Below are 14043 nucleotides of genomic sequence, written 5' to 3'. Positions count from 1 at the left end.
GACAATTGAGTTTGGATTAGTTAAGCTTGATTCTGTCTCCAACCCTATCTAAGAATCTGACTTTGGATATGTGTGGCCATCGGCTGCAACCTCCATTAGTACCAATGCCAAATATGAAGTCCCAAGTCCCAAGCGTGTGCAGGTTTCGCATCCAGATTTGTAAGTCTGGGTTCATCTCTAATTGGCCATTTCATTTCTCTGTGTTTAGATCAAGTTTGAAGAAGGCATCATCGAGACTCCTCAGATATCGGACTCCATAGTTTTACCTAACAATGATATCATCAGACTCTATGGTTTTACCTGACAATGACGAATTTCTGGGACAAAAGATTGACCTTTCCCCATTGAAAGGCTTTTTTACCAGTCCAAGATACAGCTTCATCTCAATCTCTAACAGCGATGTGCAGTCTTGGTTGCTAACATCATAGCTGGGTGAAGAGCTTCATATTTCCAGGGGAGACGCAGGCAGTGTGTTTGTGTTCATCATGGAAGCTCTCTCCTAACGCCATGAGCCCGCCTAATAAGTTCACTTATATTATCATAATTTTCTGGTTCTCTTAGATGGAAACCAATCCTCTTCTCTTAGACTTGTGAATAATACATGGGTTTGAATGATTCAGAAACATGATTATCTGATTTGGTACTGTTAATTAATTATTCTAATGGAGACAAGAAAGTGGTATTACATGGAGAAATTATACAAGCCTCTAATATTGAATTCAATAAAATTCACAGTATATGAATTAATATATGGAGACAATTGGTACTTGGAAAATAAGCATGTTATTAAACATGATAAAATACATTAAATATTTTAAATTTATATTCTTAAAAAAAACCTAGTACTTGCATAAAATTTATCAGGACAAAAAGTAAAATATTCTCTTGTTTGACATAAAATTTTAACAGAACAAGAGTAAAATACTCTCTTATTTGACACTCACTGTTGACTTGATGAAACTCAGGATAATGAAAACAGGGTCATACTAGTTTGCAATGTCTTATACACTTATCAGCCTCAACTAACATAAATGTCAGACTGGGAGCTCGGGCTTATTATCGTTAACAGTCTCCTCTGACAATTGACCATCGTTCTCAAGCTGCTTCGTGTGCGATTCGGTTTGTTTGGGAGCTGCTTTGTCTGCAAAGGAACGCTGTCTGGAAGCTGACACGACAAATCTTAAACAATCTACGATACAACTTGAGCAAAGTATTCTCAAATGCAGCATACATGGGAAAATTAATTAGCACAAATATGCTGATAGGAAAAAATGCAGCAGTATAAATGAGAGTGGTGGTCCAATGTGGCTTTTCCAAACGAACTATGAGCAATAATGTTGCTGCGAATGCAATCATTGTTGCAGCCAATGAAATGAAGAGCAAGGTGAAGCCTATTGTGAGTTTATGGGGGAGTTCGTGGACGAATTCATCATACTTATAAGAAGATGTGAGGATGGACAAGAACATTACAACGGAGGTTAAGGAGCAGGCCAAAGCAATAACGTCCATGACTGTGAAAAGCAAGAAGAGAGTTCTGTTGAGGAAAATTGGATACCCCTGATTATTAAAACCTCCAGGCACAGTGTACGCAGCTGCAAAGACCACTGTAGCAACGAGAACAGCCACTGCAGAGCAAGACTGAGAAGTGCCTTTTAGCCAAGTCTGTGCTTGCACGAGTAGTTTATTGTGCTTCAAATTGAATAGCTCTTTGCCAGTCTTCTTTCCGTTCTTGCTGCGAAACATGGCGTAGTGGGCGGGCGTGATCTCCTTTACACGCTGCATATATAGAAACATAACTTACATATAAACACGTTTATTAGGTAAAAATCTTGTAGAAGAAAGAGCCAGGGGGCTTACGTTGTACCACTTTATCTCTTCCTGGAGTTGGTATACAGGTCCTGCTATGTGACGCTTTGTAGTCTCTCGCTTCATGTCTGCAGCATGGTGTAAGATGGTGTAGCCATTTTTGTCAACCTTTCGGACTAACTTTTTCATTGGTATTTCCATATTTTTCACATGATTGAAGATTTCATATTGACGGTGCTTAATTGCCACATGCAGTATGTTCTGACCCAGATCATTGCAATGCTCAACTAGCTGGGGACATACTTCCAGTATCTTGTTCACAATTTCTACTATTCCGTTTTCAGTCGCCAGGAATAACGGGATTGGCTCATAATCTCCTTCTGAAGAGTGGTCTTTATCAAACGGAATGATTTCATCCCAAGAAGAATATTTTTTTATCAGTGTCTCCGCTAGTTTGAAAGCAAGTTTATGCTTTCTCTTTTCTTCCAAGATGTCACTCCTTACTAGTGCACGGATTTTTTCCGGTAACTTAAGCCACCCTGTTCGTGTTTAGCGACGAAGAAAGAAATTATATAGAATATCTCTTAATCGAACAAAAGAAATTTTTTACCTTTTGAAATTTTTGTAGTACCTTTTTTATCATCACCTGCATTGTCACCGACTGGAAGGCCTATAAATTGATACAAAAGGTCCTTTTAACATATCCTTATGCATACATTATCTTTAATAGAATTATGGAAAGGTGAAAAATATACTTACAGAAATATATGAATCTGTAGAACAATCTGCCCCATTGATATCCACTTTCGAAAGCTGAGGGCATGGTTGCTAGTAGGTGAAGAGAGGTCCAGCCATGTCCGTCCCTGAGTGCTGCTAACGATTCATCCATCTTCAGTAAATATAGAGCCGTGTCTGAGAAAATTTGAAAAGAAAGCACATCAAATATCAGTTGAATATATATTTCATTTCAAAGCAAAGGTAAAGAAGCTAGGTGAGTAGAGATAGAGACCAAAATGGTGGCCTATGATGGCAACGTGCAGAATGGAGGCATCAAGCTTTTCTTCTTTGATGGCACCAGGCTCTGGCTCTGATATCATTTCACCTTGAATTTGGAAAAGGGTGCCGCGGGTGCGGGAAGAGAAGCGGGTGCGGGAATTTGGAAAAAGGTGGCCTGTGATGGCAACGTGCAGAATGGAGGCATCAGGCTCTGGCTCTGATATCATTTCACCTTGAATGGCACCAGGCCGTTCATTGGAGGCTTTAGGTTTGGGCTTTACCTTGATGGAGCGTATGTTTTGGCGGTGAATATTTTTAAGCTTAGAATATTTTTCTTCTTCAGTCCTTCCTTTTTCTTCTTGGTATATTAATCTTTTGTGAGATTCAAATGATGTTTCAGCTAAAAACTTCACCACCTCTGTTTTCCCAAATGCAGCAGCAAGAAAAAGCGGGGTTTCTTTATCCTCATTCACAGCCTCTTGGAGCTTTTCCCTAGGTGGATCTTCAATATCTTCCTCGAGGAGCCTCCAATGATGAAAGACCAAAGCCTTTACGGCCTCCAGGTTCCCATTGGCTGCAGCCTCATGAAGAGGTGTGTTCCCGTTGCCACTTTTTTCTAAATAGCCATACCTTACCACAGAATGTTCTTTGGAAATATCAAGTAAAAATTGAAGCGGATCTATACTCTTGCTGAACACCGCCAAGTGAAATGCATTGTCCATGGCATGGAGGCCGTTACAGGAAGTGACAGCGAACCAACATTTTTTTGGTAGAATTTCTTCAGAGATTCCCAATCGTTGTGCAGGGTTGCCCGATAAAGCTCGTTTGTACTGCGCAACTCGTCTCCTGTGCCCATTTGCTTCCCGTGGATGGAGACAACCAAAAAAAATAATAATAATAATCAAAGATTGGTTGAGCTTAAAAAAATCGTTTTAAATTATGTCTTAGAGAAAGGAACCTTAGCATTGCATACTATGTTAATAAAAATTTTAGCAAAATTAAATAAATATAAATATAATAACCCAACTTTGATTATTTAATTGGATATTTAGTCTTATGTGACTTTATCCTTAATACAAAATTATACAATCTTATGATAACAATCATTTAGGTATCTAATTAAATATTTAAAATTAGATATACATAGTTTTATTATAATAAGCATTGGTTTATCAATTTTTTTATTAAAATAACTGAAACCTTATATTTTATTATTAAAGAAACTAAAAATTCATATTTCCCTAATAAAATGATCAAACTTTATGTATATCTTACTAAAGATATCAAACAAACATAATTAGTATTATTTATTTTGGTTTGTTTTAAAAACAAAGAAATTAATTTGGTATCATTAATTAAAAAATAATGAAATTTAATTATTTTAATAATAAAATTTGATAATTTAAATAATAAAATTTAAAAGTTTAGTTCTTTAATTTAAAAATATATATAATTTGGTATATTATCGTTGAATACCTCTAAATAACGTTATCCTATAATTATATATATACCCATCTATATATATACTCATCTACATACTTCTTTTTAGTGCTTTAATGTTTTAAAATAAAAAGCAATAATACCAATGTGTAGCTTTTTACATCAATATATATATATATACACACATATACTCATTTAAAAAAAAAATACCAATGTGACTTTTAGTTTTCTTTTTCTTCCGGAAGAAACTAAACTTTATTATTTTTTAATTAAAGTATCAAACTAATATTCTTACATTTAAAACAAAATAAACAATATTAATTATTTTTGTTTGATATATAATTCGATAAATAAAAAATATATAATTCGATATATTCATAAAAAATATTAAATATATAATTAAAAATATTAAAAACTTAATCTCTTTTATTAAAAAAATCTAGAGGTTCAATTTCATAAATAAAAAATATATAATTCAATATATTCATAAAAAAAGTTAATAATATATTAATAAGTTACAAATATGAATACCTTGAAGTGGAGAACTCTGTTACCTCACTTGAAGCTCCAGTCGTTGAAGTGCTTCACACGCTCAAGTCAAGAAAGACCTTAATCAAGCATACATTTAACATAATTATATACATACAGGGAATCCTTGTGAATGACACAGGGTATCCGTACTTAAATAATAAAGATGATGTTAAATGTATGGTGGACCACATAGTCATAGTTGGTGGGATTGCCACCTGTGAATATAATTTTCCCACCTGTGGTACAGGGTATCCGTACTTAAATATACAGGGAATCCTTAAGCTTGTATTTTCTCATCCCCCGAAATTTTGAATTTGCCCATCAATAATTGGACGGCCATGATTTTTTTAATATAAAAATATATTTTCTGACGTTGCTTCAAGATTTTTTCACATAATTCCACGTATTAAACAAACAGTTTCAACTAAACTCCCTTAATTTTGTCAGGTGCATTCATGTTTTGGCTTACATCTCAATTATTGATATCACCAAAGACACTGTTGATTGACATGATATGTCTAACATATAAATTAATAAAATAGCAATAAATTTTGTTAGTTGTAATCCACTTAGTTGTTTGTCTATAATTATTACGCATAGTCCTCTTCAAAATTTAACTCCAAAGAGAATTTTTAATTGTATAATAAATTGAGTTTTAAAAATTAAACATGTCAAACTCGGATCACTTGATTTTGGTATAACTAATGGGGTCATGACTCACAAAATTACGGGTCATGCCGAACTCGTGGTTCATGTGACCGATGTCAAGGGTCCTGAGCCATGGCTGTAAAAAAATAATAAAAACTTCAAAAATCTTTTAAAAAAATACAATATAACGAATTGGCTCAAAAAAACACATAATTTAACTCTCTGAATACTCATGAAAACATGATTCGAAAGATCTTTAATTGTGTTTTAAATCTTACCATGTCATAGATCAACATAACCTATAAGATCCTTCTAAAATCTGTGTTGTGTGTTTTTATATACAGAAGATCCTTGTAAATGATACTTAAAAAAAAAAATAAAGGCATCCGTACATAAATAATAAAGATAATGTTAAATGTGTGGTGGACCACATGGGCATAGTTAGTGGGATTGCATTAAATGATTTCCCACCTGTGAATATAATTTTCCCGCCCAACAAAGAGTGGCCCAAGGACTATTTCTCACCTAAAGTAAACTGGTTTTTCAATTTTTTTTTGGTTAACTTTAAAATCTTATTAATCTATTTATAAATAGTTAAAATCAACTGAGTTTATTAGTTATATTTTTTTTACTTAAACTCTAAAAACTAATAATTTTTATCTAATCCAAATTTTTAAAAATAATATTTTTTGTTAAAGTTTTTAATTTTTCAAATTCAATTTTTCAATGACATATTTTCCTTTTTGATGACCTTTAGGTGATGTCTCTTTCCCTCACTGTAGCCTCCTTCGAACGATCCTCTTCGGCCGCATTTTTGTCTCTAGACAAAGACGATTCATCTTCACTAATGATGACATCAAAAAGGACTCCTAGAAGGAGATCGTGCTAGAGAGAAAGAGACATCCCCTAGAGCTCACCGGAAAGGAAAAGACATTGTCGAAAAATTGATTCTAAAAAATTGAAAACCCTAGGGGGGAAAATGCTCTTTTTAAAAACTTAAATTGGAAAAATTACTAATTTTAAGGATTTATGGAGGAAATGAAATGAAATTTAAATTTATTTTTTAATATCACAGATAAAATAATAATTTTACTTTTAAAATCATTAATTTTAATTATTTATAAATGAATAAATAAAATTTTTAAAGTTAATAAAAAAAATTCGAAAAAACAACCTACTTTGGTAAGACATAGTCCTTTGGCGGCAAAGAAATAAACCATTTGGATGGGCAATATTGACTTTGGGTGGCCTGCTTTAAATGGCCTTGTAAAATTACTTTATCGACCGGAGGGGCTGCAAGAGTTTCTCTAAATACACCCTCTGCTCTTCATTTGTAACGTACACACACCTAATAAGATTTTCATTCGAGCGTCTCAAGTTTTGCTTTTCATTTTTATTCTACGTGCATCAACTTCATTTATCTTCTTCTTCTACTTAAAGTTTAATTTAATTATAATATCCTTTACTCATAATTTTTTTTTAATTATATTTATAATATGTTATTAGTATGATCAGCTTACATATATTTTAATATTAGTTATCTTTCAATTATGTTATTATTTTATTTGTATACCACAAATACGAATATCTCAGTTATGATATTATCCTATTTATAAAATACAAACTATTGATGTTTTAATTATTGTTATCTTCTATTTAATTTTTTATTTATAATTATATTTATTTGCAACCCTAAGTTTGTAAAATCATAATCTAGACTTGAAGTTCTGAATATCATGAATTTGAATCTGAAGTCCTAAATATCATTTGTAACCTAAAGTTTACAAAACCTTGAATCTGGGCCAAAAGTCTGAAATATTATTTAAATAATTATTTTTATTATAATAATTGTATTTGATTTACAATCTAAAGTTTGTAAAATCATAGGGTATATATGTATGTATATATATATATATATATATATATATATACCAAAGTTTCATCAAAGTAATTTTTTTATATTAACTATATCACATTTGTAACTCAAAGTTTGCAAAAATTGTGAAAAATATGGACTTCAAGTCCAAAATAGAATCAGAATTAAAGTTTACATATTATAATATTTTATATACTAATTACAAAACCAGAAGTTTTGAAAATATGAGATAATATATGAACCTAAAATTTCAAAAATTAATCTCAATATTTCTTTTACAAAACCAACTATTTTGTAAATATAGAATAATATCTGAATTTGAAGTTTTAAAAATTAATTCATGCATATTATCTACAAAATCAGAAATTTTATAAATACGATAATATTTGAACCTTGGATGGCACCAGGCAGCTCATTGGAGGCTTTAGGTTCGGGCTTTGCCTCGATGAAGCGTATGTTTTGGCGGTGAATATCTTTAAGCTTAGAATATTCTTCTTTAGTCGTTCCTCCTTTTACTTCTTGTATAAATCTTGTGTGAAATTCTAATGATTTTTCAGCTAAAAACTTCACCACTTTTGTTCTCCCAAATGCAGCAGCAATAAAAAGCGGGGTTTCGCCGTTCAGATTCACAGCCTCATGGTGCTGTTCTACAAGTGGATCTTCAATATCTTCCACGGCGAGCCTGCAATGATGTCTGACCAAAGCCTCTACGGCCTCCAGGTTCCCATTGGCTCTAGCCTCATGAAGAGGTGTGTTCCCGTTGTCATTTTTAACTAAACAGCCATGCTTCGCCGCAGAATGTTCGGAAATATCAAGTAAAAATTGAAGCGGATCTTTACTTTTGCTGAGCACTGCCAAGTGAAATGCATTGTCCCTGAAGGCCGTTACAGGAAATAACGGCAAACTAACATTATTCTGGTAGAAGTCCTTCAGAGATTTCCAATCGTCGTTCAGGGCTGCCCGATAAGGCTCGTACAAATCAGTTTTACTGCCCGACCTGTCTCCTCTGTTCATTTGCGCCCTGTAAATGGAGACCAAAAAAAAGAAATAGTATTATTTATTTTGGTTTGTTTTAAAAATAATGTGATTAAATTGGAATTATTAATAAAAAATAATGAAATTTAATTATTTTAATAATAAAATTTGATAACTTAAATAACAAAATTTAAAAGTTTAGTTCTTTAATTAAAAAATATAATTTGGTATATTGTTGAATACCTCTAAATAATGTTATCATGTAATTATATATATTCTTATCTACATACCTCCTTTTTGGGATATTAATTAAAATAGGCAAGTGGATTCCCGCCTAAACCTTTTTCGGCAACAAATACTCTGTTTTACCTTTCTAAGCAAATCATCTTTTTCATTCCAAAAATATCCTAATCTAATTTTTCAAATTCAACGCCTGACTTTCCCCGATTAATTGATTCCTACCGCGAAAATCATTAATATTATATTAAGATTAAATTATCTGAAATAAATAAAATTTATAAATTAAAAAAGGGATTAATATTTAAAAAATAATTTATTTTTAGATATAAAAAATAATAGATATATAAAAAATGATAAGTTTTTCTTTAAATTATTTGCAATGAAAAATATATAAAAATTTTATTTTTATAAAATAATTGAAGTGAATTTGGATATTTATATAATAATCTATTTTATAAAATAATCTATTAAATAATATATATTTATAATATAATCTATTTTTATAAAATAGATTAAATTTTTTTTTTACAAAAACTGGTTGCAGTGAATTTGGCAAGGGGTGCGTGGATTTGGTAAGGGGTGCGGGTGCGTGCGTTCGGGTGCGCGCGCGCTGGTGTGTGCGGGCGGGCGCGCACGCTGGTGACATCTGCTACATTCAATTTGCCGCACCCTTTTGGAAACGCACGCACCCCTTAACACTTTGCCGCACCCTTTCGGAAACGCACGCACCCCTTAACACTTTGTCGCACCCCTTTGCTTTGCCACGCACCCTTTTATATTTTGCCGCACCCCTTTGCACTTCCACGCACCCGTTCAGGAACTGCCGCACCCCTTTGCACTTCCACGCACCCTTTCACATTTTGCCGCACCCCCTTCACTTCCACGCACCCGTTTGCACTTTCATGCACCCTTTTAACATTTTGCCGCACCCTTTAGCAGCTTCCCACACCCCTTTGCATTTTAACGCACCCCTTAACACTTTCCCCATGCTTTTCAGATTTTATATCTCCTATTTGCAATTTGATTGATTAAACATGTTTGCAATTTACTCGATTATATTGATTGTTATTTGATAATGTTTATATTGATTGTAATTTTCCAATTTTTCTGATTTTCTGAATATGTTTGTTTTTGGGGATTTTAGGAAACTGGGGTTAACGAACGCCCTGGTGAAAGGAGGTACAACGAAGGCTATTATTTTTTGGCGAAGTTAAAAGTTAGAGGTCATGTGGATACTGTCCATATCCATACTGGAGACTAGAGATTTGTCTTAAACTGTAAATATCAAACAGAATTTGAAAGGGTGCATGCATGCACCCTTTCAGCAAATTCCCGCACCCTTTCGGCAATTCCACGCATCCTTTCGGCAATTCCCGCACCATTTCAGCACTTGCCGCACCCTTTCAGAAATTTTCATACCCTTTCAGCAAATTCCCGCACCCTTTCGGTAATTCCCGCACCCTTTCAGCACTTGTCGTACCCTTTCAGAAATTGTCATACCCTTTCAGCAAATTCCCACACCCTTTCGGCAATTCCCGCACCCTTTCGGTAATTCCCGCACCCTTTCGGCACTTGCCGCACCCTTTCAGAAATTGTCATACCCTTTCAGCAAATTCCCGCACCATTTCGACAATTCCCGCACCCTTTCGACACTTGTCGCACCCTTTCAGAAATTTTCATACCCTTTCAGCAAATTCACGCACCCTTTCGGCAATTGTTGAAAGGATACGGTAATTGCTGAAAGGGTGCGACAATTTCTGAAAGGGTGCGGGAATTGACTAAAGAATGCAGGTGTGTGAAGAGGTGCGGAAATGGGTGCAAGTGCATGAAATATAAAAAATATATATTATATTAATAATATATATATTATATTATATTATTAATATATATATATATATATATATATATATATACTGCACCCCTTTATATATAAAGGGGTGCATGGAGGGTGCGGGAAATGCCCTTTTTTATTAATATAAAGGGGTGCGTGGAGGGGTGCAATTTCCCGCACCCCTTACACATTTTCCGCACCCATTTATATAGTGTAATTTCACGCACCCTTTAGTAAATTTTCGCACTCTTTAGTAAATTTTCGCACCCTTTCACACACCTGCACCAATTCTCGCACCCTTTCACGCACTCGTACCCTTTAGTCAATTCCTGCACCCCTTTACATTTTCACGCACCCATTTGTATTTTTACGCACCCTTTCACATTTTCACGCACTCGTTTATATTTTTACACACTTGTTTTGTATTTTCATGCACCCATTTGTATTTTCATGCACCCCTTTACATTTTCACGCACCCATTTGTATTTTTACACACTCGTTTATATTTTCATTCCCTTCCCGCACCCCTTAACACTTTCCTATACCCCTTTTGAGAAAACGCACCGTTTTGAGAAAAACGTAATGTTTTCGAGATATCCATTATTTTTCATATATATCAATTAATTTTAAATTTAATTATTTTATAAAATTTGTAGATTTTATTCATAAATTTTATTCAATTTATAGATTTTCAATGTGTTTTTCAATTTTATTCATAGATTAACATTTTCAATCTGTAGATTTTATTCAATCTATAGTATATCTGTTTTTCAATCTATAGATTTTATTTATTATAGATAAATTAATCTTAATGCGTATAGTTAAACGTAAATAATTAATCGATGAAATAATACGGTAAATGTTGAGAAATTAAATGAGGGTATTTTTGGAATGAAAATTTTAATTTGCTTAAAAAGGTAAAACGTATGAATTACTGCCGAAAAACATTTAAGCGAGAAAACGACTGCCTATTTTAATTAATATCCCCTCCTTTTTAGTCCTTTAATGTTTGAAAAGAAAAAATAATACCAATGTGTAGCTTTTTATATCAATAAATAAATAAATAAATAAATATATATATATATATATATATATATATATATATATATATATATATATATATATATATATATATATATAAAAAGAAAAAGCAATGCCTTTTTTTATAAATACATTAAAAAAAAAAGCTATAGCAATGTGACTTCTAGATTTTTTTAAGGAAGAATCTAAACTTTATTATTTCGTATTTAAAGTATCAAACTAATATTTTTTCTTTTTAAAATAAAATAAATAATATTAATTATATTTATTTGTTATAATCAATCAAAAATACTAAAAATTAAGTCACTTTTATCAAAAAAAAAAATCTGAAGGTTTAATTTTATAAATAAAAAATATATTTCAATATATTCATAAAAAGAGTTAGTAATATATTAAGAAGTTGCAAATATGAATACCTAAAAATAGAGAGTTCTATGATTTTACTTGAATGCTCCAATCGTTGAAATTGTGTTAGAGAAAGTGTTTACTCAAGCTTTAAAAGAATAAGAATTCTGAGTAGTGTTCTCTATAATATAATTAACTATGTGTTGTGTGCTTTTATATATAGAGAGTCCTTCTAAATAAAGATGAAGAGGTATCCTTACTTTGCTTAAATAATTGATAAAGTTCACTCGTACAAACAACAAGAGTATAATAAAGATAAAAACTTGTTCTTATTTCATAACAATGAAAGTATGATCAAATCAAATATGATTAAAAACATATAATCAAATTAAATAGAAACAAACAGTTATTTGAATTTATTCAAAATGAAGTTATGTTATGAGATTTTAAAACAAATCTTATATTGATAAAATACAAGAGAGATACTGAACTTGTTATAATTAGTATGTGAATTGTTATTACTTCAGGTAATTAAGACAAAACTAGTTTAATAATATGTGAATTGTTAAATTTGTAAACTATAAAAGCTAAATTATGATAAATTGTATATTTAAAACGTACAATATTTTTATAGTGGACTAGTCTATATGTTTAGTCATTGATAAAGATGAAGGTAAAAAATACATATTCATTAGGAAAGATGCTGTAACTCATTTTTCATGTTTTGAGACAATGAACAAGCGGTCACAGATTCTAATTATAAAAAGTAAAATAGTATAATATCAATATAATAAAAGATGATGAAAGTATAATTAAAAAAAATGATGGTTAACTTATAATTAAGCAAATTAAAAAAAAAAGTTATTGGGATTTACCCAAAATTAGATTATATTATAATAAAAAACAAATCTTACGTCAAGAAAGCATATATGATTGACCAACGCCTGTACGGCCTCCAGGTTCCCATTGGCTGCAGCCTCATGAAGAGCTATGTTCCCGTAGCCATTCTGTTCTAAATAGCCATACCTCATCATAAATTTTTCTTCAGAAATATCGAGATTAGATTGAAGCGGTTCTTTACTTTTGCTGAACACCGCCAAGTGAAACGCATTGTCCATGGAGGCCGCTACAGGATATGACAGCATCGTCCATATTTCTCGTAGAAGTCCTTCAGAGATTCCCAATCGTCGTTCAGGGCTGCCTGATAAGGCTCGTACAAATCAGCTTTACTGGCCATCTCGGCTCCTCGGTTCAAAAGCTTCCCGTAGAAATTGCTTTAAATTTTGTCTTAGAAAAAAGAATTTTAGTATTGTATACCATGTTAATAAAACTTTAACAAAATTAAATAAATATAGCGATAACAATATTTCAAGTATTATTATGTGCATCCAGTTTCGAATATTTTTTTAAGTATCTAATTAGGACGATTGACTAATACTTTATTCTATATTCAAATTATTTTATTATATGATGACATAATATTTTGGATAATTCAATTCTCAGAATTGAATACACATAGTTTTATTACAATATTTATAAGTATCGATGTGTCATTTTGTTATTGAAACGACTGAAATATTATATTTTTCTATCGAAGAAATCGAACATTCAAATTTTCTTATTAAAAGGACCCAACTTTCATATATCTTATGGAAGTTATTGAACATATATAATTAGTATTTTGTTTTATTTAAAAAATAAGGTGATTAATTTGATACTTTCAATTAAAAATATTAGATGTTTAATCATTACAATAATAAAATTTAAAAGTTTGACTATTTTAATAAAAAAATTTAAAAGTTTAATCTTTAAAAAAAAAAAAAGAAACTGTAGTTTGCATGTCATTATTGAATATCTCTAAATGATGTTATCTTATAAATATATAATAAGTTAGATAGAACATTGAGGTCATCAGTCCCACTCCTGCAACCTTTTTTATATATATAACAACACTTGTACAAATCAAATTATCATATTTTCTCAGATTAAGGAATTGAATTTGTTTTTTCTAATAAACAGACCGAACTTTTAAATTTTTTTGTTGAAATGACGAAATTTTTATCTTTTCTTATTTAAAAGACTAAATTTTTATTATTATTTATTGAAATTATCAAACCACTCACCTAGCTTTTAAAACAAAACAAATAATATAAATTATTGTGTTTGCACGATATCTTTTATTAAAAAATACTAAAAGGCTAGTTTTTTCTGTAGAAAAATTTTAAAATTCAATTCTTTTAATTAAAAAACTATGAGACTTTGGTTACTTTAAAAAAAAAAAAATTGATATAGTTCGACATCCATAAAAAGAATT

General features: G+C 31.3%; 1 protein-coding gene across 1 annotated transcript; it reads right to left on the bottom strand.

Annotated features, from left to right (window-relative positions):
• Positions 1 to 845: 845 nt before the first annotated feature.
• On the bottom strand, positions 846 to 4865 carry LOC123220853. The gene is made up of 6 exons (XM_044643444.1): positions 4774 to 4865; positions 2816 to 3661; positions 2566 to 2718; positions 2438 to 2476; positions 1858 to 2345; positions 846 to 1776 (listed from the first exon to the last, which is right to left on the bottom strand). The coding sequence occupies exons 2-6, from the start codon at positions 3522 to 3524 to the stop codon at positions 1096 to 1098; spliced, it is 2070 nt and encodes a 689-aa protein (XP_044499379.1). The 5' UTR covers positions 3525 to 3661; positions 4774 to 4865; the 3' UTR covers positions 846 to 1095.
• Positions 4866 to 14043: the final 9178 nt, after the last annotated feature.

Source organism: Mangifera indica, chromosome 7, assembly GCF_011075055.1.
Source record: "Mangifera indica cultivar Alphonso chromosome 7, CATAS_Mindica_2.1, whole genome shotgun sequence".
NCBI lineage: Eukaryota > Viridiplantae > Streptophyta > Magnoliopsida > Sapindales > Anacardiaceae > Mangifera > Mangifera indica.
Note: the sequence above shows the minus strand (reverse complement) of the source record. Positions and strands in the feature narration are given on the sequence as shown.